General features: G+C 42.8%; 3 protein-coding genes across 3 annotated transcripts; 2 read left to right on the forward strand and 1 right to left on the reverse strand.

The window, feature by feature from the left end:
- The first annotated feature begins 326 nt into the window (after positions 1 to 326).
- Positions 327 to 14,525, forward strand: LOC6035110 (serine protease 53). The gene is made up of 4 exons (XM_038257075.1): positions 327 to 1,225; positions 13,184 to 13,336; positions 13,472 to 13,637; positions 13,702 to 14,525. The coding sequence occupies exons 1-4, from the start codon at positions 361 to 363 to the stop codon at positions 14,447 to 14,449; spliced, it is 1,932 nt and encodes a 643-aa protein (XP_038113003.1). The 5' UTR covers positions 327 to 360; the 3' UTR covers positions 14,450 to 14,525.
- On the reverse strand, positions 6,077 to 26,198 carry LOC6035111 (tyrosine aminotransferase). The gene is made up of 3 exons (XM_038257089.1): positions 25,595 to 26,198; positions 6,670 to 7,469; positions 6,077 to 6,596 (listed from the first exon to the last, which is right to left on the reverse strand). The coding sequence occupies exons 1-3, from the start codon at positions 25,806 to 25,808 to the stop codon at positions 6,243 to 6,245; spliced, it is 1,368 nt and encodes a 455-aa protein (XP_038113017.1). The 5' UTR covers positions 25,809 to 26,198; the 3' UTR covers positions 6,077 to 6,242.
- On the forward strand, positions 16,456 to 23,670 carry LOC6035109 (transmembrane protease serine 4). The gene is made up of 3 exons (XM_038257083.1): positions 16,456 to 17,980; positions 22,147 to 22,337; positions 22,397 to 23,670. Exons 1-3 carry the CDS (start codon positions 16,863 to 16,865, stop codon positions 22,819 to 22,821), a joined length of 1,734 nt encoding a protein of 577 aa, XP_038113011.1. The 5' UTR covers positions 16,456 to 16,862; the 3' UTR covers positions 22,822 to 23,670.
- Positions 26,199 to 26,426: the final 228 nt, after the last annotated feature.

Below are 26,426 nucleotides of genomic sequence, written 5' to 3' on the forward strand. Positions count from 1 at the left end.
TCGACCTGCTCCCGTCGAATCACCAAACATGACTAATCCGTTATCAGCTCGTGTTGATAACCCCCTTTTCAAACCCAACGCAAGACAGTTTCGGTTGAGCGCAAAATTTTGGCTGATCGCGTCCGCGATCTTCGCAGCGCAGCAGGCCATCCTGGCTGACGAGGGCAGCTTCGGTGCCGCCACGAACGCCCTGTTCCGGTGCGGCATCCGGAAGCGGTTCGGTGCCCAGCTGGTGCACCATGGACGCACGGCCGAGCTGGGCCAGTGGCCGTGGCACGTGGCGCTGTACCACGGGGAGAAGTACACACTTCCAAAATATAGACCGCCATCTTTCGACCTGCTCCCGTCGAATCACCAAACATGACTAATCCGTTATCAGCTCGTGTTGATAACCCCCTTTTCAAACCCAACGCAAGACAGTTTCGGATGAGCGCAAAATTTTGGCTGATCGCGTCCGCGATCTTCGCAGCGCAGCAGGCCATCCTGGCTGACGAGGGCAGCTTCGGTGCCGCCACGAACGCCCTGTTCCGGTGCGGCATCCGGAAGCGGTTCGGTGCCCAGCTGGTGCACCATGGACGCACGGCCGAGCTGGGCCAGTGGCCGTGGCACGTGGCGCTGTACCACGGGGAGAAGTACAAGTGTGGCGGCACGTTGATCGACCAGCGCCACGTGCTGACCGCGGCCCACTGCGTCACGCGGGACGAGTCCGGACCGAGGAGATCCAGGGGTCAGCCGAGGAAGAAGGTAGCTATTGATGCGGAGCGGGTGAGGATTCACCTGGGGCAGCGCCACCTGGATGAGCTCCCGGAACCGGAACAGGTCAAGAACGTGAGCGAAATCGTCGTACATCCGGAGTTTAGCCCGAATCGGAACGACATCGCCCTGCTCGTACTGTCCAGTGTGGTACAGTTCTCGGAGTTTGTCATTCCGATATGCCTGGTGGGATCGCGAGCGGCTCAGGAGGAAGATTTGGTGGATCGGCGAGGTTGGGTCGCCGGGTGGGGCATCACGGAGACGGGACACCTGTCGACGGTGTTGAAAACGGTCCAGATGCCGGTGGTCAACAATACGGAGTGCGTCCAGAACGATCCTCTTTTGTTTGGAAGGTTCATATCGCCGAAGATGTTCTGCGCCAGCGATCGGAACGGGACGAGCGTCTGCCAGGGTGACAGCGGCGGAGGAATGTACCTGCTGGCCGGAGATCGCTGGGAACTTCGCGGGATAACTTCGTTCGCCGGGGTGACGGATGGCGGGGGATGTGACACCCAGAGATACGTGGTGTTCAGCAAGGTGTCCAGCTACTACGAGTGGATCAAAGGATTGACGGGGGACGCTGTCAAAAAGGAAGATATCGTTCCGAAGCGGATCAGTGAGTTGAGTGAGTACTGTCACAAATATGCCTATCATCATTGGCTGATGCACGAAGTGATTTGTTTACCTATTTTTAGTGCCCTCCGCAAACGTCAAACCATACAAAATTGCTAGCGAATATTTTCCGGGAGAGATCCGGAAAAGATCCGGCAGCAATTTGTATTGATTTGACGTTTGCTGAGGGTGCGGAAAGTTTGGTTATGTTCTGCTTGCAAAAGACAATGACCATAGCAACCAAACCACACGCTTATGTTGGCGTACTCATAACAGCAAACATTTATGAGCTTTTGTACCATTTTTTTTTCTCAGAATGCCTGCAGTACAGCAAATTTGCGCGAAAGCGCAACAACGGAGTGTGCTCCAACGCGAGATCTCCCCACACGGTGGCCATAATCGACCGGCTGCAGCAGCACATTTCGAGCGGCAGCATCATCAGCGAAAAGTTTGTGCTGACCAAAGCGCCAAGCCTGTTTGAGTGAGTATTTTTCACTGTCACCGTTCTCCCAGCATTGATTCGAAACCTTTCCTTCAGGATGTACGAGATGGACGTCGAGTGGGATGCACTGTGGGTGCGCATTGGCAACCAGCCGGACCGGAAGGTGCTTCGCGAAGTTCACAGCCCTGGCTATGACGCGAAGACGCTCCGGCACCACATTATGCTGCTCGAGTTGGAAAAGCAGCTTTTTTTCACGAGTGGGCTGCTGCCGGCATGTTTGGCCAACGAGGCCACCGAAAATCTGTTCGACACCCTGCTCCTGAACGGGTACACCGGTTCGAACTACTATTTTTTTAAAGGCAAGCCACACCCTGTTTATGCCGACAATGATTTTTACGAGAACCTGGACAACAAGGTAATTTCGAACGAACAGTGCAGCCGGAGGATCCGCGACTCGCTTCGGGGGTACACTGCGGCCAACCCGGAAGATCTGTGCACTAGCTTCCAAACAGAAGCGACCTTCACCTGGGCTGGCATCGTCGGGGGTCCGTTGCAGACGGTCAACACTCGCAGTTGCATGTACACGCTGGTTGGGGTCATGCGGCTTATCTATCCAGCGCGGTTTGAAACTGCTGAGCCGTATACGAACGTGTACTCTCGCGTTACGGCCTACCTGGACTGGATTGAGCACGTGGTTTGGGGTAACGAGACGGTTCCGGAACACGTTGCTGTGGATGGTACGGGAGAGGCACCAACAGAAGAGGTCTTTGAGCCCAAGATGAGACCTGTGCATTTCGATGTTTTCCGAAACCTTGGAGCAGGGCTGCGGAGTCAAGTCATAATTCAAGCGACTCCGACTCCGGCTGTCTGAGATTAGCCGACTCCGACTTCGACTCCACATATTTTTTAAATGATTCAAACGTTAGTTAGGGGAACTATACCTTTTTTCAGCCTATTTCTATTATCAGCCTATCAGCACTTTGACTGTTCCAAAGTAATAAATAGCTCAAATAAAAGTGAGCAAGCAACTCTTCATTGTTGATACATCTGAAAATGTTGATTTAATAGCGGAAAACGGCAAAAGTGATGAGAATTGGTCGAACGGCTTAGTGTGATTAAAATGGGTATATTTCCCCTAACTATTATTTCGAAAATATTAATAAATAGGATTACAGTGGACTCTCTGCCTGTCGATCTTCTCGACATCAATATTGCTTCAGCTGTCAATAAATTTTTCAGTGTGTGTGTGTGTGTGCAACCAACCAAACGGGACCACGCGGTCACTTCTTACAAATTGAGTTGTTTCCATGTATTTTAGATAATACATTCCATACATGCAAATAACTCGCATAGGCATTTGGCAAGTGTTAGCTCTGCCGAGCTTCGGTGACCCATTTCTACGCAGGCTAGCCGTGCGCGAGGTACCTCAGCTTGAATCGACAAGCCCCGCTCTAAAGAACGTTTGCTTCAATCGGATTCAAACGTTATTTAGAACTTCCGAGTCCTTGTCAAATGGACAAAGACCCAGCACGTATATAGTTTGTAGTAATAGTATTCCTAATTCTACTAATCCAAAGGACGGGGGATCGAACCCCGACTTTGATTTTTTATTCATGTTTAGTGTTTCAAAAATTCATATTTCCTGAACTTTCTCGTTTGGAGCAGATGGGAATCGAACCCAGGATCATTCGTTTACAAAGCGAACACCGTAACCAGTCAGCTACGGCTGCTCCATATTTCCAATTGGAAGTTTCTCACCCGAAAAGCAGAATCATCCGTCAAACCGGCACCGATTACAGTCGCATTGGACTTGACCAAAACGATAAGGGCGTTGTAGCTTGAAGATGTCAACCGCAATTGATGACTCCGTCGGATGTTACAGGTCATCATAAAATCTGCAACCACAACCGTACCGAGCTCTAGCACTATCGTTCATTCGAAGAACACAACAACACGAACATTTTTTCAAAATTTTCGAACCGCGTATTCAGCTGTCAATAAATTTTTCAGTCCCTTCAAATAGATTGCTTTGATTTTTCGTTCTATAATTTCATAACTCCCGCTCTCGACGGTCCCTTCAATATCGACAACAAGATTTTTTCATTTCGGTCATTTTTGCCATTTTGGTCATTTGGGTCATTCTGGTTATTTTGACCATTTTGGTATTTTTTGTAATTTTTGTCACTTTGGTCATTTTGGTAGTTTTGGTCATTTTTGTTATTTTCGTAAGTTTGGTCATTTTTGCCATTTTGGCCAATTTGGTCGTTTTGATTATTTTTGTAATATTGTCCATTTTGATCATTTTTGTAATTTTGGTAATTTTGGTCATTTTGGCTAGAGCGTCCAATTTTCCCGAGTTTTGACTTTCCGCAACAATTGAATATTTTAGCTTTTAATAAATTTAATGAATTTAATTTAATGAAAATTTAAGGTTAATTAAATAAATACAATTGTACTTACCAGACTATTCTTCTGAAAATGTCTTCAAAACTGGACACTCGACAAAAATGACCAAAATGATCAAAACGACCAAAAAGACCAAATTGGCAAAAATGCCAAAATTACGTAAATGACAAAAATGTCAAAAATTACCCAAATGGCCAAAATGACAAAAATTGCAAAAATGACCAAAATGACAAAAATGACCCAAGTGACCAAAATGACCAAACTGGCCAAAATTTCCAAAATGACCGAAATGGCCAAAATTACCAAAATGATCAAAACAACCAAATTGGCCAAAATGGCCAAAATAGCAAAAATGATCGAAATGATTAAAATGATCGAAATGGCCAAAATGACCAAAATAACCAAAATGACCAAAATGATCAAAATGGACGAAATGACAAAAATGACCAAAATGAAAACAAAAGACAAAAATGACCAAAATGATCAAAATGACCAAAATGATGAAAATGACCAAAATAACCAAAATAACCAAAATGGCAAAAATGATAAAATCGGCCAAATTGGCTAAAATTACCAAAATGACCAAAATTACCACAATGATCAAAATTACCAAAATAACCAAAATTACCGAAATGGCCAAAATTACCAAAATTACCAAAATTATCAAAATTACCGAAATGACCGAAACGACCAAAATAACCAAAATTACCAAAATGACAAAAATGATCCAAATGGACGAAACGACAAAAATGACCGAAATGAAAACAAAAGTCAAAAATGACCAAAATAACCAAAATGGCTAAAATGACCAAATCGGCCAAAATGGGAAAAATGATCAAAACGACCAAATTGGCTAAAATTACCAAAATTACCAAAATTACCGAAATTGCCAAAATAACCAAAATTACCAATATGACTAAAATGACCCAAATGACCAAACTGGCCAATATGACAAAAATGACAAAAATTACCAAAATGACCGAAATGGACAAAATGACCAAAATGACAAAAATGACAAAAATGATCAAAATTACCAAAATTACCGAAATGACCAAAATATGACAAAAATGACCAAAATTACCAAAATGACCGAAATGGCCAAAATAACCAAAATGACAAAAATGACAAAAATGATCAAAATTACCAAAATTACCAAAATTACCGAAATGACCAAAATGACTAAAATAAACAAAATGACCAAAATGACCAAAATGGCTAAAATGACAAAAATGATCAAAATGACCAAAATGGTCAAAATAACCAGAATAACTCAAAAAACCGAAATGACCAAAATGACTAAAATGACAAAAATGACCAAAATGGCCACCAAAATTATCAAAACGACCAAATTGGCTAAAATGACCAAAATTACCAAAATTACCAAAATGACCAAAATTATCAAAATTACCGAAATGACCAAAATTATCAAAATTACCAAAATTACCGAAATTACAAAAATGACTAAAATGACTAAAATGACCAAAATAATCAAAAGGCCAAAATGACCAAAATGACCAAAATTACCAAAATTACCAAAATTGCTAAAATGACCAAAATGATCTAAATGACCAAAATGACCAAAATAACCTAAATTACGAAATTGATCAAAACAACCAAATTGGCCAAAATGACACAAACGAACAAAATGATCGAAATGACCAACATGACCGAAATGACCAAAATGACCAAAATCACAACAAAAAATCTTTTTTTGCGTTGCGTAATAAAGGAACGCTTCAGTATATCTGAGAATCGAGTACTAAAAACTAGAAATTATGTTTCAAATTGTACCAACATAATTTTATTTTCAGGTTGACCTTTTTGGGCAGTGATACTTATCATTTATCAACAGATTGATTTGCATTTGTAGTGGTGTATATTGGTATATTTATTTTTTCAAAAAATATATATTTCAGATAAAGTTATGATAAATGAACAGTATAAAAAATGTAAAATTTGCCTGAGAGAGAGAGCGAAGATAAAAGTGTTGCGTCAAAAAATGAGAGAAAAAAACACACACTCAAGAACCTCAGTCCATCTGGTCCATCTCGGCCAGCAGCCCGTTCTGGCGCTCCTCCAGCTCGCCCTGGTCCACCTTGTAGTGCTTCTCGCAGAACTCGGCCAAACGCCGGCACGCCTCGGCCACCATGTCCTCCGGCACGGTCAGCACGATGCGCATGTAGTTCGGATACTCGAAGCAGGCCCCCGGCAGACAGAACACGCTCTGCTCGGCCACGAGCGCCTGCACAAACTCGAGGTCCGTCTCGTACTCCGGGAAGCGGCCGATGTCGATGCCGATCATCATGTACATGGCCCCGCCGGGCATGACCGGACGCAGCCCGCGGATGTGCTTGACCGATTTGAAGGCCAGCTCGGCGTGGCGCTGGAATTGGAATTGGCGCGGTTAAGGGGGGTGGTGTGGACTGTGGTGTGGGTCATTTTGGGGAAATACTTACGTGCAGCGTTGCAACCAGATCGTCGTAGAAGCTCTGCGGAGTGTTTCTCAGTATTTCCGGCAGGGCGCCCTGGACCAGCGTGTTGGCGCCCAGGATTCTGGACGACAGGTTGGCCAACCCCTTGCGAACTCCCTGCAGCACGTTATCCCGATCGTGGATGACGATCCATCCCATGCGCCATCCCGGCACCAGGAAGCGCTTGGTCAGCCCACCGCAGGACAGCACCGGAACCTTGCGCGACAGCGAGCTCACCGAGTGGAACTCCTGGCCGGGGAAGACAAAGTGCTCGTAGATTTCGTCCGCGATGATCGGAACAAAGTGCCGCTCGGCAATGTCCAGAATCGCCTCCAAATGTTCCCGGCTGAAGACGGAACCGCACGGGTTGCTCGGATTCGTCACCACGATCGTGGCCGTGTTGGCATCGATCAGCGATTCCAGCTGGTCCAGGTCCACCTCCCAGTTGCGTTCCGGGATCAGATCATAGTAGCGGCACTCGACGCCGAAGCCCTCCGCGAGCGTCTTGTAGATCGAGAAGCCCGGCTTGGGGATCAGAATGTTCTGGCCGGGACCGGCCAGCACCGAAATGCACAGGTCTAGCGCACAGCTGCAGCCGCTGCACAGGATGACATCGTTGGCCGAAACTGGGCCCTGGTGCGCGACGTACTCGGCTACCGCCTGGCGTGCCTCCGGAAATCCGTTGCTCGGGCCGTATCCGTTCTTGGAGCCCTCCTTGACCACCTTGCGGATCGCTTCGATGACCTGCGGGGCGGGCTTGAGGTTGCCGAACGTTGTTGGGTCACCTGGGGAAGACATGGAAAACAAATCAAAATCATTAATTCTGTGGTAATTTTCCACAAGTCACTATCGCTTCAGAACTGTTTACTGTTTACCCATTACCATTGCTGAGTTGAGGTCCTGCTCGAAAACCAGTTTCAATTGCCTCAGTCATGATTGGAATGCAAATTCTGAGCCAACCTAATAACTTCTCATTGAGCGTAAACAATTGCGCGCACAAAAGTCTCGAAACGGTTGAAAAAACAATAACAAAATTCTTGATGCAAAAAAAATTGAGGGAAAAAAATAAATAATATTAAACATATTGCCATTATTACAAAGAGGTTCGTCGCTGCACTATCTCCCGCAAGCTCTCAGCAATCAAAAGTCATGGAGACGCCGCATACTTTACTCCCCCCCCCCCCAACAAACAAAACGAGAGAGTGAGCACATCGACATAAAAGCTCCCTCTCACCGAAAGCAACCGGTTGCTTCCCTAGCAACACTGTCAACAGGAGACTCCATCGAGCTTTGGCGACGAACCCGGTTTTTTTTCGCTCTCTCAAAACGAGTTTAAATCGCCGTCGCTCCATTTTTAAACCACGCTGATTTTTGTTTTGTTTTGTAATCGTTTTGCGCGCTCGTCTGGCGGAGCGCGGGGCTCGTCCGATGGTTGTCGCATTCGTGATTGGTTCGCGAGTGGCGGCTCGTCCACCCGGTCGGCCAATCAGCGCGTGCTGCGATAAGTTTGTGACGCGACAGGCGCTGACGACATGTTTGAACGCGCGCACTAGATTAGGGCGGTTTCCAAGGAGACAGCGTCAACAACAGTAATAAAAGCAACAACAAAAATAAACGAGGTTGGTTAGTGACGGAGTGTAGAATGCAAATTAAGTTTGGAAAGCGGCGAACAATAACAGTTATTTTACTGTTTTAATCGGTTTTATTACGATTTAGTTCTAAAACCATATTTGATTTGAATGTATAATTTTTCAAATATTGCGTTCGTCATCGTCGTTAATTAAACAAACTTTTTTAAATTAAATAAAAAAACAATTCCATCCTACAAATCAAATAAACCGAGTAAAATATAAATAAACGAACATCAATTTTATTTTCGACTGGCTGTTAGCAGACTTACAATTTATTTGTCCATTTGATTGAAACCAGTTTGTAACTTCTCGGACTTGATTGGATTGCCAAAATACCGGTTCCATCTAAGCATCGTTCAATTGGGTACTAAAGCCCTATGTCAATTTTTATGTGCAACGGTAAAAACACGATCAAAAACAATTTCTGATCACTTTTTTCATTTTAATGCAAAAAAAAAATATAATGACAAGACCACATTTTTTCGATGGATCAACTATGGTCCCCTTGGAACGAGCCAGGGCCTCGCCTCGAAACTAGAGATCCTTAATAGGGTCTCTACTCGAAACGTCATACAGGAACAAAAGCGGCGAACCCAAGATTCGCGTGACGTTTTGGAATTTTGACAGTCTGGAACGCATGAATTACCCCATTATCGGTTTCCCGCACGGGTGACATGGAAATTGTTGCACAAGGCTGAAGTTGGGAAATTTGCAACTTATCTTAATTTATGGTTAATTTCAAAATTTAAACAACAATCTAAAGCAACACGGTTTAGAAACTAAAGATAAACTAAATGCACGATGATTTGTTGCGTAATCTTGCTTAGAATCGCGATGGAAGCGATATAAATTCAAGAAATTTAATATATTTTTTTCTGTTCTAGAATTTAACGAAATTTTGTTTATTTTGTATCACTTCAGAAGTAGTACACAACGGTTATAGAAAATTTCACAAAAAAAATATTTTTTTTGGTTCGTCCACAAATAATCTTATGTTGGTAAACAAACGACGCCATATTGCCAATGTTGTTCGGTAGCTTATAACAGGCCATCGCCGGGGCCCTGGAACGAGCTGTCAAGTAGGAACTTTCCTGTCAAGAAGGACCGTGAGGCTAATTTTTCAAAATTGATTTAAAAATCCATTTTAAATTCTTTGTAGTCGTACTTTAAAAGTAAATATTGATTGCAAACTTTAAAAGTAAATATTGATTGCAAACGAATTTCGCAAACCGTGGCTTTTGCAAGTGATTTTTTTTTTGCTTAAATTCACAAAAAAGTCACTGCGCTTGTCTGTTTACACGCTTATTTCGAAAATGTCACTCAAATCTGTCACTGTCCAACAAAAAATACTGCAAGCTTGCTGCGATCACGTTTCCAAAAGGGGAATGAATTGCCAGGGCAACCATAATCAGCCGGTCAAAAAAGTTTCGTTCGTTGGGAAAGCTTAGCTGTTTTGTTTGAAGAAGAACCGGTTTGTCAGCGATCAGATTTGTGTGGTGGACAGCGACCTTAGCAATGCCCGGCGCGTAGCAGGTCAATCATTTGTTCTCTAAATAGTTTTCTGGAATGTTCATATGATTTTAAAGAAAAGTTGCCTCGTTTTTACACTGCAGTCACAAACCTCAGGGTTAATAAATTCGTACACCTTTTTCTATTTAGCGTGCTGATGACGCAGCTGACAAGATTTACTTTATTTCGAGATTATGCGCAACATCCTTAACTGCAGGGATTGGTTGGAGTCTTGGGTTTGTGTTTGGATTCTAGTTAGATAAATTGCTTCGTATTTCGGACATATCTGGAGCAACATTTGAAAGGGGCGGTACGACATTGCTCTTACGGCCTTTCGTCCCATTTAAACGCGTGTAATCAAAGGCCGTAAGAGCAATGTCGTACCGCCCCTTTCAAATGTTGCTCCAGATATAATCGGTGTTCCTATTGGACTTTTCCGGTGAACCAGAATCCTTGTCCATATTGAGGATGGAAGAAGGTCTGTGGTGGCAACAAGTTTGTTGTGAAGTGTGCTCCGAATTTTTAATTGAATTGGTGGTGAATTTTGCTTTGGATTGCATAAAAAATTGCAGGATCTGTTGAAGAAGAAGTTTTGCTAGCAAGGAAAAGTCACATTCAAGTAGAAATTAAGTGATATGCGTAGAAAATTGCGAAAATAATGTTGGCTTGTGATGAATGTTTTGGTTGCCATGACAGGAAAAGCAAGCCAGTTTGTTGATAGCGGTACGCAGAGCCATAGATTGATCACAGCGGTACGCGAGTGCTACGTTTCTTCAGGGCTGATGGCCTATCTACAATCACTTAGCTTAGAACATCTAAGTAAAGTAGTTACTTAGGAAAGTCTGCAACTTACGTTCGTCATCCACAATCAACTTAGAAAACTTGCTGGGCTGATATACGTTGCTATGCAGTTGTTTGTTTACCTTTGATATGGAAACGTCAATTTACCGTAGATTTTGAAATTTTCCAAACCAAACGTCAGTTTCTAATTTGATTACTTTTCCATTGTAGAAACTCAGATTCATTTCCATTGATTCAAATTCCTAAGCTAAGTGAAATTTTCTAAGCTAAGTGATTGTAGATAGGCCATGAATTGTCAAACGAGTGATCGTGATTTTTACATTTGTTTTACACGTTTTATATTGGTGTTTCGTGGCGTCAAAGTTAAAAAGTCGCTGCGCGTGTGTATATTTTTATTTATTTTGTTTCAAAAATCATAAGGAACATTAAGCATTACGGGCACATTGGTGAAGGCTAGTATGCAGATCGGAAGGAAAGGGGTCAAGAAACAGATTTACGAATGGCAGAACAAAGGAGAGGGAGCGATTTCTTGGGGCTTTTCTTCACCCTCTCTGACTTGCTTGCGCTGCCGCTGCTGTCCATTTGATTTTTTTCTTGACCGGTTCCTTCCGAAGTGCGTAAACCGCTTGAACGAGGAACTCTGCCAATTTATGCCTCTAAATGCTCATTGAATTTGTGGTTTTGACAAGATAGAGGAAAAAAGAAAATGTGGAGGATTTGTTGATTGTTTTCTTTTTTGCTTAATTTGATAATATAATTTTTAAAATGTAGTTTTATTATGTACCAACGAGAAGTTCTGAGGGACATGAGGGGTGCGGTAGCTAGATCAGATCTGGTGACCGTGGCGTTAAACGCCCGGGAGAAGTCGTGAAGTTGAAGAATCGGAAGATTTTTTGGGGCTCATGAAGAAAAGAAGAAAGTGATGAAAACGCGCCAAGAAGAGGAACACGAGGAATGAGAAGAACTGTTTTCTGGTTACCAATTCTGCGTTGTTTTTTTTTGTATACACGAGCTAGTTAAGAAGAAACTTCACTGTAACACTTAGAAGCGGACTTTCGTGGTGTTTCCTCCATTGCTGTGTGTGAAATCTGGTTTTTTATATGATTTCCATCAAACGACAAAGAGGAAGGGTAGGAGGAGCTGGTTATGTTGGAGAACTACATCTTTAGAGGAAGTCAGCTGAAATTTGGTGAGATCCGTCCAAAAAACATAAACTAAAAAATCTGCTTACTAAATACGTGCTGGGTTTTTGTCCATTTGACAAAGATCCGGAAGTTCTAAATAACGTTTGAATCCGATTGATGCAAACGTTCTTCAGGGCGGGGCTTGTCGATAAAAGCTGAGGTACCTCGCGCTCGGCTAGCCAGCGTAGAAATGAGTCACCGAAGCTCGGCAGAGCTAACACTTTCCAAATGCCTATGCGAGTTATTTGCATGTATAGAATATAAATTTAAAATACATGGAAACAACTCAATTTGTAAGAAGCGGCCGCGTGGCCCCGTTTAGTTGGTTGCACACACACACACACACACACACACACACACACACACACACACACACACACACATACGCAACATCCTTAACTGCATTTAATCACAGAAGTAAACAATTTGAATTCCGAATTCGTCTCTCTCAATCCATACTATGTATATATGCTGGGGAATCCCATCTCGCGTTATCTCAAAATTTAAATATAAACCGAACTCGACGAGTCCCATGCTGATAACCCGGTCCCCCAAGCCAGTTTCGGTTGAGCGCTCCATCCGCGATGAGCGTAAAATTCTGGCTGATCGCGTCCGCGATCTTCTCAGCTCAGCAGGTCATCCTGGCCGACGAGGGCAGCTTCAGTGCCGCCACGAACGCGCTGTTCCGGTGCGGCATCCGGAAGCGGTTCGGGTCCCAGCTGATCCACCATGGACGCACCGCCGAGCTGGGCCAGTGGCCGTGGCACGTGGCCATGTACCACGGGGAGAAGTACGCGTGCGGCGGATCGTTGATCGACCAGCGCCACGTCCTGACCTCGGCCCACTGTGTCGTGAGGGGCAAGAATAGACCGAACAAGTCGAAGAACAAGAACATAACAATTGAAGTGGAGCGGATTAGGATTCACCTGGGGCAGCATAGTCTGGATGATTTGCCGGAGCAGGTACAGGTGAAGAACGTGAGCGAAATCGTCGTACATCCGGAGTTTAGCACGAATCGGAACGACATTGCCCTGCTGGTGCTGTCCAGTGTGGTTCAGTTCTCGGAGTTGGTCATTCCGATATGCCTGGTGGGGTCGCGTGTGGCTCAGGGGGAAGATTTGATAGATCGACGGGGTTGGGTCGCCGGTTGGGGCATCACGGAGACTGGCAACCTATCGACGGAGCTGAAAACGACTCAAATGCCGGTGGTCAACAATACGGTGTGCGTCCAGGACGATCCGGAACTGTTTGGAAAGTTCGTCGCGCCGACGATGTTCTGCGCCAGTGACCGGAACGGGACGAGCGTTTGCCAGGGTGACAGCGGCGGAGGAATGTACCTGCTGGCCGGTGATCGCTGGGAACTTCGCGGGATAACTTCGTTTGCCGGAGCAAAGGATTCTAAAGAATGCGATACCCAGAGATTCGTGGTGTTCAGCAAGGTGTCCAGCTACTTCGAGTGGATCAAAGGCTTGACAGGGGAAGCCGTCAAAAAGGAAGATATCGTTCCGAAGCGGATCAGTGAGTTGAGTGAGTACGAATTTTTGCCATCGCTTCGCTCACCTGTCATTCCCATCCAAGATGGCCTGTCGAGCTACACGCTCATTTCAGAACAATCGGATTTTGTTTACATTTTAGTTATTTTTTTCTGTTTACGTTTCCTAGAATGCCAGGAGTACAGTAAAATCGCGCGTAAGCGCAACAACGGCGTGTGCCTGAACGCGAGATCTCCCCACACGGTGGCCATCATCGACCGGAACCAGCGGCACATCTCGAGCGGAACCATCATCAGCGAGAAGTTTGTGCTGACCAGGGCGCCAAGCTTATACGAGTGAGTGCCAGAAGGTAACCGGTAACCGAACTAATTTTGAACACTATCTTTCGTGTCCATCCAGCATGTACGAGTTGCGAGTGGACTGGGACGAGCTGAGGGTACGCGTTGGCAATCAACCGGACCGGCGGGTGCTCCAGGAGATCACCAACCCAAACTACGACTCCAGAACGCTCCGCCATCATGTGATGTTGCTCGAGCTGGAAGCACCGCTCGTGTTCAGCAGTGGGCTGCTGCCGGCATGCTTGGCCAACGAGGCTACCGAGAATCTGTACGACACGCTACTCCTGAACGGGTACACCGGAGCGAGCGTAGAGGACGGTCGTATTGTTGCTCCGAACGATTTCTTCGAAAGCGTCGACAGCAAGGTGATGTCGAACGGCAAGTGCAACCGAACCATCCAATCACCTTTCCGAGCGTTCAAAGAGATCCACCCGGAAGATCTGTGCACCAATGTCGAGACGGAATCGAGCTTCACCTGGGCCGGTATCGTCGGCGGTCCGCTGCAGACGGTCAACACGCGCAGTTGCATGTTTACGCAGGTTGGGGTGACGCGGCGGATTTACCCACCGCTGGACTCGGTTCTTCAGTATACCATCGTCTACTCCCGCGTAACGGCCTACCTGGACTGGATCGAGGGCGTGGTGTGGAGTAACGAGACGCGGCCGGAGGACACGGCCGATAGTGCACCGGGAGAGGCGCCCACACAGGAAGAGGAGGAGGAGGAGGTTGAGGAGGGCGTCGGGCAGACTACCACGGCGAGACCTCTTAGTTTGGGGGATTTCCGGCCAATTCCAACCGGATGGGAGTAACTAGCAACAAGAAAAACTAGATTGATGAAATCAATTGATTAAAAAAACGTTACTTAATCCACCCTTAGGTGGTTGGTGCCTTCCTCACATTTAGAGGGTAATGCTATCCAAAATAGATACAAAAGGGTGGACCTTTCAGTGTTCTATCAACTTGATTCATTATTCATACCGTCAGACTGGGTAGTCAGATCTTTATAATTCAGGGCTCTTATGTGCGTATAATTTTTGATAGGGTTGTCAGATCTTCAATCTTTCAAACTCGTTGAAAAGGTCTTTTGAATACCTTTTTAAAAATGTACAACATGATGGGATTTCTTACAAAAACCACCCTTTTTACAATCTTCCGGATCTTTGTTTAAATCGTTTTTTTAGCATAACTTTTGAAGTACTTAACTAAACTTTATAATTTTCAATAGCGACTTATGAGACCCCAAGACGGATCGAATGAGACCAAAACGGACCAAATCAGTTCAGCCAGTGCCGAGATAATCCAGTGCAAATTATTTCGATCAACATCCCACCACACACACAGACATTTGCTCAAAATTTGATTCTGAGTCGATATGTATACATGAAGGTGGGTCTAGGAGGTCAAATTAAGAACTTCGCTTTTCGAGTGATTTTATAGCCTTTCCTCAGTAAGGTGAGGAAGGCAAAAAGTCTGAATCTAAAATCTGATCTGAATTTGATCGAAATCTATTTTTTTTAGATTTAGAAAACTGATTTTAAAATAAAAGTCTCTTTTCTTTACCAGTTATAATGCTTTCTAGGCCCATTGAATAAAATATAGGGGAAATATACTCATTTTAAGCCTAATCAGCGGTCGTGTTTGAATGATGCTGAATAATCTGGAGTATTCCTTGAAATTTACTAAAACCAAGTACACTAACGCGTAGAGCAACTTTTTGTAGACATTTCTGTTTATTTTCACTTTTACTAAAAGTTATTCTATTCCTTTTACAAGCATTAAAAAAAATCCCAAATATATTCTAATCAAACGAGAATGTTTTGGGCCACGCCCATTTTCCTATTTTCAGCTTAGTTCTTTCTTCTTCCAGCGCCCTTTTGGGTCTGCTTAGTGCTGCCAAAATTGATAAAATTTTAAGCGAACACTAACGAAAAGTATCATTTATAGAGAAAGTTTCCTGGCATCACTGGCTCAGTCCAACAGGCGCTGCTGGTGGCCACCCTTTGTTCTTTATTTGCCTTCGCTTCTCGCTCTGTTTTCTTTCTTCAGCCTTCGATTGGAATGGGTCGTCAAAATTCAAACGTCAAAAGACTTGTCGCGTTTGGTTTTTTCGATGGCGCTTGCTAATTATTTACATATTTCGGGATTATTTTTCAAGTGAGTGACTAACTAATGCGCAAAAGAACATGTTGCCGGTAGTTGGAAGCAATTTTATATCTTAAGCGCTTTGAAAACGTTAGCGCAAGTGAAAAGATATTGATGGCGACTTTCGTTAAGCAGTTAAATTCTGATCTTGCGTGTGGATATGTGTGCCACCAAAACGATGAGAAATGGTCTCGCAAAATAGAAATTATGATCAAAAGTGCATTAAATTTGATCTTTTTGGCCAGTTAGTGGCATAAATTTGCGTGCTTACTTGAGGCGGTGCTGTTGCTGGTAAGTTTATAGCCTAAATAGATAGGTGTTTGATTAGAAAGGGTATATTTCCCCCATATCTAAAATTCTCATGTCGGTAAACAAACGACGCCATATTGCCAATGTCGGTCGATGCTTGTGCACACGAATAGGGTCCTAAAGCCTTATGTAAACAAGTATGTAAATATTTATACAATGGTAAAAACTATTTCTGACCTCTTTTTTCGTTATTTTAAAGCAAAAAAAAAGTTGACAAGACAACATTTTTTTCGACGGATCCACTATGGTCCCCTTGGAAAGAGCTGTCAAGTAGGAACTTTTCTGCCAAGAAGAGCCGCGAGGTTAATTTTTCAAAATTGATTTTTGACTCTTTGTGGTCGTACAAAGGGTCATTTTACTCAGAGAAATATGCTTAATCGTTGTGAACAATAATATAAGCAATGTAAGCTTAATTTTAGGAGACTTTGTTTTCGGTTTTCTATTGTGTTTGGCGACTGGAACATGTGGAAACGTCAATTGTGTCAATGCGGATGAGTTTTTCGATAGCGTTTGCTAATAAATGCGAGAATAAATTACTTGTTTTGGAACAGGTGACCAAACTTACAACAGATTTTCATGACTGAAGCCATGACTAAAAGCTGCTGGGAAATCTAGCTCGTTTGATTACTACATAACCGATTAGCGTGGCACTGTCGCAGCTGTGAACGTTTTGTGTTCTAATCTATTGAGGAAGATAAGCCGAGCAACGTTTAAAGCCTAACGTCAGTCGAGGGGAAACAGTCGTCGCGATCGGTTCCAAACTTCTCGCAAATGGGCAAATTTGTCCTATTTTTTCTCATTTTTGTATTATCATCTGTTCATATTAGTGAATCTTACGAATGTGGCATCCGTAAGGTGAACTCCTCTCAGGAGATCTCCAGCGAAAACGGTGCCACTTATCCCGGCCAGTGGCCGTGGCACGCGGCCATCTATCAGCGCAGGCCCCGCCTAACATTCGTGTTCGTCTGCGGTGGGACACTTGTTAGTGCAAAGTTTGTTCTGACCGCTGGTTTGTGCATTTTGGACGGGGATGGAAATCTACCAGATATCCAAAACCTTTTCATCCGACTGGGAGTCTTCAATTTGAACGCGCCAAGCCTGAACACCGGCCAGCATCGCTGGGTCAGCCGGATTCATCAAGTGTACCGGAAGCATGCGGACGGTCGGTTCCTGGTAACACTGCTCGAGTTAAGCTCCAGGGTGGTGTTCACTGACTACGTCCAACCCGCGTGCATCTACCAGTTGGAGGGCATCGATAATCGAATGACATTCACGTGGCCTTTTGGAACGACCGTCGGATGGGGTCAAACCTGGGATGACCGTGAAGCTGTGTTGAAGAGCTCCACACTGAGAATTCCACTATTGTTGGATTGTTTCGATCATGATCGTGTGTTTAGAGGGAATTCATTGTTTTGCGCTGGATCTGCCAACGGGACCGACCTTTGCCAGAAAGACAGTGGGAACGGATTGTACGTGGAGTTACGGGGAGTTTGGCACGTTGCCGCTGTTGTGTCCTTCACGCCACAATCGACCAATAATCACTGTCGAACGGACAGCTTCGTAGGGCTAACGATCTTGTACGACTCCATGATGTGGATCAGTAGTGTTACAAAATTGCCGTATTTGATAGAAGAAATCATCGTGAAAGACGGACGGGAGTTTGACCCAACCAAAAGCTATCGGAACTTGCTGCCTCGGCACTGTGGAAGTTTCCTCCAGAACCGAATCACCAATGGGAAAACGGCACCTTTGTTTGCGTATCCGTGGATGGCGTTCTTGGCGAATCGATTGAAGGACGTCGATAAGGTCAAATTTATCTGCGCCGGTTCGCTCATCAACAAGCGTTACGTGCTAACGGCGCGAAGGTGCACCTCGTTCAACAACCTACCGTAAGAAAAAATAAATAACTATGAATTTAGAAAATCGGGAAATGATCCCGTGAAATAAATCAGTAAGCTTTGAGAGCATTTTCCACTCGGTTCGGTTTGTGTCACCTCCAGAGTGCGACAAAACATAACAACACTTTAAAGTGACAGATCCAGCCCGGGAGCATGTTGACAGCTCCCATACAAACTGAGCGTACCGCTTTTTGTGGGCCCAGTGGGCCTAAGATGGCGGCCTTTGCTATCGTCTAGCCAAACATTTGAAAATGGCGAATAGTTTAAATTAATATAGTTTTTGTCTTGTTTCGGTTTAAAACGACAAAATAAGCATTCTGGAATCATTTTCTTGAAAAACTTGTTTAAAGATACGCCACGTTTAAATATTAGTCTCGAACAGTTAGAGGGAGCGTGCCGCGAAAGCCGTCACGAAAAAAAGTTTCCCATGCAAATTTTGAGTTGCGTTTTTAATGGGTGGACTCCGCCGAGGTCAACTTGCCATCTGTCGGTGGATACGCGCAACTCACGAAAACTGTCAGATCACATCTATGCGCTGACACACTGAAAGAAAGGCACACAGTAATGTCACATGTTTTACACATGAATTGGGTCCTAAAATGAAGCTTAGATTGCTGATATTATTGTTTACAGCGATAAAGCTTATTTTTCTAAGTACAATGAGCCTTTGTACGACCACAAAGAGTTTAAAATGGATTTTTAAATTAATTTTGAAAAATTAACCTCGCGGTCCTTCTTGACAGAAAAGCTCCTACTTGACAGCTCGTTCCAAGGGAACCATACTTAATCCATCGAAAAAATGTTGTCTTGTCAAAAAAAATTTTGCATTACATGAAAAAAATTGATCAGAAATGGTTTTATTCGTGTTTTTTTTTTGCGTTGTACATAAAAGTTGACATAGGGCTTTAGTACCCAATTGGGTACTAAAGCCCTATACCAATTTTTATGTACAACGGTAAAAAACACGATTAAAATCCATTTCTGATCACTATTTTTTCATTTTAACGCAAAATTTTTTTTTGACAAGACAACATTTTTTCGATGGATCAACTATGGTCCCCTTGGAACGAGCTGTCAAGTAGAAGCTTTTCTGTCAAGAAGGACCGCGAGGTTAATTTTTCAAAATTGATTTAAAAATCAATTTTTAACTCTTTGTGGTCGTACAAAGGGTTATTGTACTCAGAAAAATAAGCTTTATCGCTGTAAACAATAATATCAGCAATCTAAGCTTCATTTTAGGACCCAATTTACCACATTCGACTTCGCATGTGAATGTCATGTGTAAATCACATAGAAATATTTCATTCCGAGAACCGATAAATTCATGTGAAATTCTCATAGAAATGAAATGAAAACCCACGTGAGATTCACATGTCACCACACATGATTAGCACGTGAAATTCTTTTGAATATGAAATGGATAGCACGCCAAAAAAATCCCGCAGGTAAAATATCGAACAAAACCAACAATCATTTTCGAAAAATATATTTCTTTATCACATTTAATTTAATTTAAAATAACTGAAACAAAATAAGCACATCTCGGCAAATCCGGCCAGGTCGCAATTACACAAAAAAAAAAAACACCAAGAAATCTACCAAGAATTCTCTTACATTGCCACATCGATTGATCGATCGCCGGATTTTTCTTTGAGGGCTCTTTGGACACTGAGCGCACTCGAAGTTTAATACAAATTCGGTCCACTGCACACCACTTTTTACTCGGTTTCCTAAGAAAATAAAAATAGAACAACTTTTCAGCTTAGCAATATTTTATAATAATCAAAGTGCTTACCGTGACCAAAAACGATTCCTCATGATAAAATCCTAATTTTAACCAATTAAAACTTGTGGGCCTCGGGACGAGCTCCGAACGTGCCTTTCTCCTTCTCGCCATCTTGCTTAATGAATTTCCGAAAAAAATCGACACTTGACTTTCAAATTCAAAACATACAGTTTTAACGTGGTTTCCACTTCACTATCTAGGGAAAAGACTGGTGGGGCCAATCCAAGAGAAATTCACTTGAATCTAACGTGAACACCATGCGATAAAAGAATGAAAGTATTTTTGCTAGCAATCAGCTGGTTTCAAATGATTATAACATCCATGTGGCATGTAAATCATGTTAGGGTCAAAGGAAAAGCATGCTGAATTATCTTGTTCATTTTTCGAGAAGCTCACGTGAAAAAACATGTGAATTTGCTATGTCAGATTTTTTCAGTGGCACGGCATCATCGGGTGTACCCCATTTGGCATAATGGACATTTGGCATAACGGGTTTTCAAGAAGGACGTTTGGCATAATGGACATTTGGCATAATGGACGTTTGGTATAATTATTGCTAGCTTTTTTTGTTTTGTTAAATTAGTATTTATTTTTTGTAAAGAATAATAATTTGTAGCTTTTTTCTATTTTCTAAACAGATAATTTTACATTAAAAGATGATTTTTATTTTCAAGAAATCAAGTATCTATTTTCATTCAATAGATGTAATTTTTCCCCTTTTTGGAATATTTCTTAATAAAGCTTTAAATACATTTTTTCATGAATCTATTTAATTTTTTTAGAAATGTCTATATAATATTAAGATTATTCTCCTTTTGAAAGACTTTGCAGCTGATTTTTTGTATTAAATTTTTCCTTCTTTTATTTTAAATTCAACTTACAAAGAGATGTAAGTTTTGCCAGTCTTTAAATATTTTGCAATAAAGATTTTATACTATTTTCCCTTTTCATTCCTTTTTTGAATTCAACCTGAAGAATGTATGTACATTTTGCTCTTTTTTAAAGAAATGCAATTAATATTTTTAAAGCAATTTTCTCTTCTTTTATTTTAAAACTAAAAGAAGTTAAAATCTCTCAAAAGATGTGCAGTTTTTGTTTTTTTTTTTCAATATTTTGCAATTATTGTTTTTTATGCAATAGGGTCCTAAAGCCCTATGTAAATTTTTATGTACAACGGTAAAAAATTTTTTTTCAATGGATCAACCCTTGGAAAGAGCTGTCAAGTAGGAACTTTTCTGTCAAAAAGTACCGCGAGGTAAATTTTTACAAAATTGCTTAAAAATCCATTTTAAATCCTTTGCGGTCGTACAAAAGGTCATTGTACTCTGAAAAATAAGCTTTATCGTTGTGAACAATAATATCACAAATTTAAGCTTCATTTTAGGACCCAATTTTTCCTTCTTTAATATTCAACCTTCATAAGGGATGTACATTTTTCTTTCTTTAAATATTTGGCAAATGAGTTGTTATGAAGTTTTCCCTTCTTTTATTTTAAATATTTAAATCCAACTTTTAGAAGGAAAAATCTCTAAAAACAAACACGTTTTGAATAATTGACAATTGAGTTTGATTATGAAATTTTCCCTTCTTTTATATAAAATTCAACTTATAGAAGGAAAAGTCTCTTTAAAGATTCACATATTGTCACTCTTCAAATGTTTGACAATCGCATTATTTTTATGTATTTCATCTACCTCTATTCAAAAAATCAATTTAATTAGCAATTAATATTTTTTAAAACAATTGTCCCTTCTTTAAGATTAGTTTTGAATAAATACAAGAAGGGAAAATTGCATAAACAACTTTATTGCAAAAAATAAAGCAACAGAGAAAAAATGTGCAAAAATGATAGAAATGTTTAAAGAGAACATCTATAACAGAATATCCCTTCTTAAGTTGTATATAAAAAATATGGGAAAATTTCATAAAAAACTAAATTGCAAAATATTTAAAGAAAAGTAAAATCGAAATATGCAAAACAATTAATTTCATTTATTAATTAAAACAGTAAATATTCAACATGGGTCATACATCGATATCTGACTACTCTTGTGTCACCAAGCTGTTGTGGCCAAGGCAGTTTAGTTATTGAGTTATTCTATTAAAGGTCCCTGGTTCAATTCCCGTAGACAACACTTTTTATTTTGAAGGATAAACTTTTTCTTGAAATGGACTCGAGGGCATAATTCTCTCAGTCATCTAGAACTGTGTCCATTATGCCAAACGTCCTTCTTGGAAACCCGTTATGCCAAATGTCCATTCTGCCAAATGGGGTACACCCGTTCTAATTTAGAATAGAATGTTGGCTATGAAATGATCAAAACAAACTCTTGTTGGAAAATAAGATTTTTTTTATTAAATCAATCAATAGTGAATTTGTGCGACTGGGAGATCACACCATTGGCCAGGACGTGGATTGCAACGTAAACGACGAATCCGATTGTGCTCCTCCGTTTCGGGATTACTACGTTGAATTCATTGTACACAATAAGGATGATAGCAATATTTGTTACAGAAACAATATTGCCTTGATAAGACTCAAAACCGATGTTATCTACGAAGGTAAATTTAAGTTCAATTGATTTAAAAAAACGCATTAAACCGAATCCCCCCCTTTACAGAACACATTCAACCCATCTGCCTGCCGGTGACCCCGGACCTTCGACGGCAAAAGCTCGACCAGTACGTCATCACCGGCTGGGGTGGGTACAACTACTTGTTTGCTTTTCACAAGTCGCGTACGCTGCAGGTGGCCACCATCGGGGCTGCCAGCGTGGCGGAATGCGACCGGCACTACGTCAACTATCTCAGATATCCGGATCCGGCCACGGGAAGAAGATGGAGTGATCCGTCACCGAGCGCCGTCCACACCTGCGTCGGAGACGACGGCGGCCCGCTCGGCTATCCGGTTGCGCTCCGCGGCACGGTCCGGTTCGTGCAGTTTGGCGTGATCGCGTACGGACTTCCGGGCTGCTCCGGGGGACCGTCGGTGTACGTCAATGTGTCACGGCAGATGGACTGGATTGTTGCCAACATGGAGGAGTGACGGAAGCTTGTAAAATTGATAAATTTTATGCTTGAAAAAACTTTAAATATCTTTTAATTTGAAATTCCGAAAAAAAACAAAACCTTTAAGAAGCCCATTAAAGTTCACGACCAACGTGGAAACGCACGATACGTCAAAACGAAAACAAAACAAACAGCGAGAGTGGGCAAGAGAAGCAATCTTCTCTCAAAAAGCTCACTCTCTCGCAAAAAAAAAAACAATCCCGTTTTGACAACCTTCCGTCTCCATCCCTTTCAAGTAGCGAAAAAGAGAGAGAGAGAGAGAGAGGGACTTCAACGAGCCTTTTTCCTCAGCCGACGAACCTATTTTTTTTATCTTTTCGCACCAGCCTACTTTGTGACAGTTTTTTTTTTTCGGGGGGCGTTTGGCTATTTTGAGGTTAGCTTGGGCAAAAGGGCTCGCCGAACAAGCGACCAATCAACGGCGTTGTGTTGCCAGGGTGACGACATCTTGTGGTCACACGCGCGCGCGCTTCAAAGTTGAGCCTCCAAAAGGAGGTGGCGGTTTCCAAGGAGACGGACGGAATGGTGAGGCTGAAAGCTGGTCAACAACAACAAACAAGATTTGTGATGACGGAGACGCGGACGATCGAGAGAAGGATGTTGAGAGTTCAGCAGACGCGGGTCATAAATGCAAATTAGCTTAGCGATTTGGTGGAGTAAACATGTTTTCACCGTGTTTTGACGTCGCGATAGATTTGCAGAAAAAAAGAGTTTTTTTTTGTCGTATTATGGGGGTGAAAAAGTAGTAATTTTTATTGACGCAAATGTGTTACGAATGTCAGTAATTGGCATCCTTCTTTTCTAGACTCAAATAAATGTAAATTTGCATGACTTCTGATGCGAAATGTTTTTCAATCGAATCATCTGAAAATCTTATTTGAATCGTCTCATTTTTATAAGTGAGTCGTTAAGCTCTATTTGGATTCTCTGGACTCGAATTCAATCTGAAAAAGAATAAGATTATAAACATTCAAACAAAACTAATCTTTTCAATATTTTCATTCTAAAAATATTTGCTTAGCCGCAAAAAAAAACTAAGTTGGCAAACTTCAAAACGCAAGCGAAGACGATCCAGCAGGTTCGTCTCCAAAAATGCGCCCCATCATCGAAATCCCACTTGAAAACTCGTTTGAACCTTCGGGACCAGTCAGCCTGTGGCCCGTCAGCTATGGTCGGAATACCGGTTCGTTCTGCGCCGCAGCCACCTAACCTTTGGCGCAGACGATGGAATTTTGAAAAGTCAGCTAAAGATTATTTTGTTCAAAATTAAGCTAAGGGTTAATCGCCCATCCAGACGGCAATATCATCGATCAACCGTTAAGAAAAAGGCCGAAATCCACCTCGGAATTGACCTCTGGGGCTTGTTTTTTTTACGCCAAATGACAGCTCGCCAAAATTTTACGACCACAAAAAAATGGCACGTGTCGTTACAAAATGCGTCGAGAAAAAAAAAGTAGCCTCACAATAACACATTTCCAAATGCTAATCCAACCTGTTTGTGACGAGCCTGCTGCGATCGCAAGCGCGCGCACGCTTGGAGACAAACACTAATTTATGCGGTTTTTTGACGTTTCACGTTGTTGGGACTCGGTCGAGTTGTCTAGGCAACCCACAACCCCGCGATCAGATTCGTTAAAGTTCTCGAAACTGATCAAAATAGGTCGTTGCCTTGGTCGTTGCACTATTTTTCAACAGAAAAGTTGTATTATTACATTTTAGGTTAGAATTTCTACTTTTTTTTTATAAAATAACAAAATTTGGTACAAAACTTCTGTCAAAGCAACACTGCAACAGCTGCGTCAAACAAGCAAACAACAGTGGGAAAGTGTTTTCTCCTGCGAAGCTCGCCAAACCGGAACCGGTTTACGGACCTGCAGGTTACCTCTCTTGCGCTACGAACGCATTTGAATCATATGTTCTGTGTACAGACCGCGTTTCTGGTACTTTTCCATTGCGGTTTGTTTTGTTTTGGGTTAGCAGCAAGTGGGCTTTATTTGTTTTTTTCTTGATTTTTGTCACCTTTACAAATCTAAAACATTGATTCATTTGACACTTTCTTACCTTAAAGGGGTTTACCTTGTTTGTGTTTGGAGTTGCAGCTGTCAAACTCATTACCTGTCACCAAATTCAAGCAAAACAAAGTAAAATACTAAAACCTGCAACTAAGTCAACCACCTTCAACCCGAACTATCTCGACAATTCCAGAAATCTGCCGTTTACACACCAGTTCGGCTGAGGCCGAGCTCGAACGCACTCTATTGATATCTCTCGAATAAATGTGTATTCATATTTATGCGTCTTAAGGCCCGACCTCGACCGGTTTGGTTGTTTTTTCGAACATTTTTTCGACCGTTGCCATCGCAGCAGCCTACTTCGATTGGCCCGGCCAAATCGAGGGAGGCACTGCTGGCTGGCGTCAGCCGCAACTGGTTTTTGGACGTTCTGACAGGGCAAATTAGTGTGGGTGACGCGAGGAGGAGGAACCGGGTTTGGGAATTTTACAGAATGAGCTTTTTTTCTGAACCTCGTTTGGACAGGTTTGAAGATTGCGACTGGTTTTCAGTACGACGGGAACGCGTGGTGAACAACCTCGCCCGGTTGACCAACTGACTGCAAGAACAAACTCAAGGTTCTTGACAGGTGCTTGGGCTCGCCTTGGCCTTTCGAGAATGTTACGCAAGACTTTACGGAGAATCGCGTTGGCAGATCAAGGTTTCCTACTGCTGAAGGTAACAAATTGTCAAACTCACCAATCGACAGCGCAATCAGCGGCTTCTCCGGGTTGGGGACGATTTTCAGCCCCTCGACGATGGCACGGATCGGGTTGTGCGTCAGCTGGGCAAACTCAGACACGGGGACGTTCCATTTCGAGCGATTCGCAGGAGCACCGCCACAAGCGCCGAGCTTTACCAGGTTGCGAGTTGATTTCAGATGGAGAGCCTGGAGTTCCTGCAGATCTTTCATAGTCACCAACCGGGGCTGTTGTTGAGGTTCGGTTCCGCGGGTTACAAAATTCAACGAAAATCTGAGTGTTTGAACGGGCTTAAGCCAAGTTTTCACAGTTTTTGCTCACTAAAGAGTTCCGTTAACAGTTTATGTCACTTTAAAAATGTCTTTTCCTCACTTTTCAAATAGTTTAATATCGAAATTCACCTTATTTCACTTCTGCAACGCATCCAACGACCACTTCTCGGCTGCACGAGAACGCTGCTAGCATTTTAATCCTGAGCTTAATTACGTAAGAATCACACACAAAATTACACACAATTTTCCAAAAATTTCGGTCTCACTTGAGTCACTTTTTCAGGGTTAGTTGTTGTTTCGCCGACGGTTGACAGTGTCAAACTGATCGGCTCCGGCGGCGGAGCCGGGCCTTTTATAAAGCCTCGAAAGCCTGGAATTTCAGGGTTCGGATCGGATCGGTCAGTTGTTGTTGTTTTGCGCGACTTGTGCGACGACGTTTTGCTGAGGGAGTGAGGGTGGTGGTGGTGGTGAGCTGAGGGTTAAGCTGGGGACGGTGGGTGGGGGAGAGGGAGAAGGAGTAGGCGTTGAAAAAGCTCGTGGCGGATGACGACTGAATTT

Source organism: Culex quinquefasciatus, chromosome 1 (assembly GCF_015732765.1).
Source record: "Culex quinquefasciatus strain JHB chromosome 1, VPISU_Cqui_1.0_pri_paternal, whole genome shotgun sequence".
NCBI classification, from domain to species: domain Eukaryota; kingdom Metazoa; phylum Arthropoda; class Insecta; order Diptera; family Culicidae; genus Culex; species Culex quinquefasciatus.

Coding starts and splice junctions, on each gene's coding strand:
- LOC6035110 (XM_038257075.1), top strand. CDS start 361: ATGACTAATCCGTTATCAGCTCGTGTTGATAACCCCCTTTTCAAACCC. Junction 1,226..13,183: donor CTGGGAACTTCGCGGGATAA/CTTCGTTCGCCG, acceptor TTCGCGGGATAA/CTTCGTTTGCCGGAGCAAAG. Junction 13,337..13,471: donor GAAGCGGATCAGTGAGTTGA/GTGAGTACGAAT, acceptor TACGTTTCCTAG/AATGCCAGGAGTACAGTAAA.
- LOC6035109 (XM_038257083.1), top strand. CDS start 16,863: ATGGGCAAATTTGTCCTATTTTTTCTCATTTTTGTATTATCATCTGTT. Junction 17,981..22,146: donor ACCTCGTTCAACAACCTACC/GTAAGAAAAAAT, acceptor ATCAATCAATAG/TGAATTTGTGCGACTGGGAG. Junction 22,338..22,396: donor AACCGATGTTATCTACGAAG/GTAAATTTAAGT, acceptor CCCCCTTTACAG/AACACATTCAACCCATCTGC.
- LOC6035111 (XM_038257089.1), bottom strand. CDS start 25,808: ATGAAAGATCTGCAGGAACTCCAGGCTCTCCATCTGAAATCAACTCGC. Junction 7,470..25,594: donor GCTGATTGCGCTGTCGATTG/GTGAGTTTGACA, acceptor TGTCTTCCCCAG/GTGACCCAACAACGTTCGGC. Junction 6,597..6,669: donor ATCTGGTTGCAACGCTGCAC/GTAAGTATTTCC, acceptor TTCCAATTCCAG/CGCCACGCCGAGCTGGCCTT.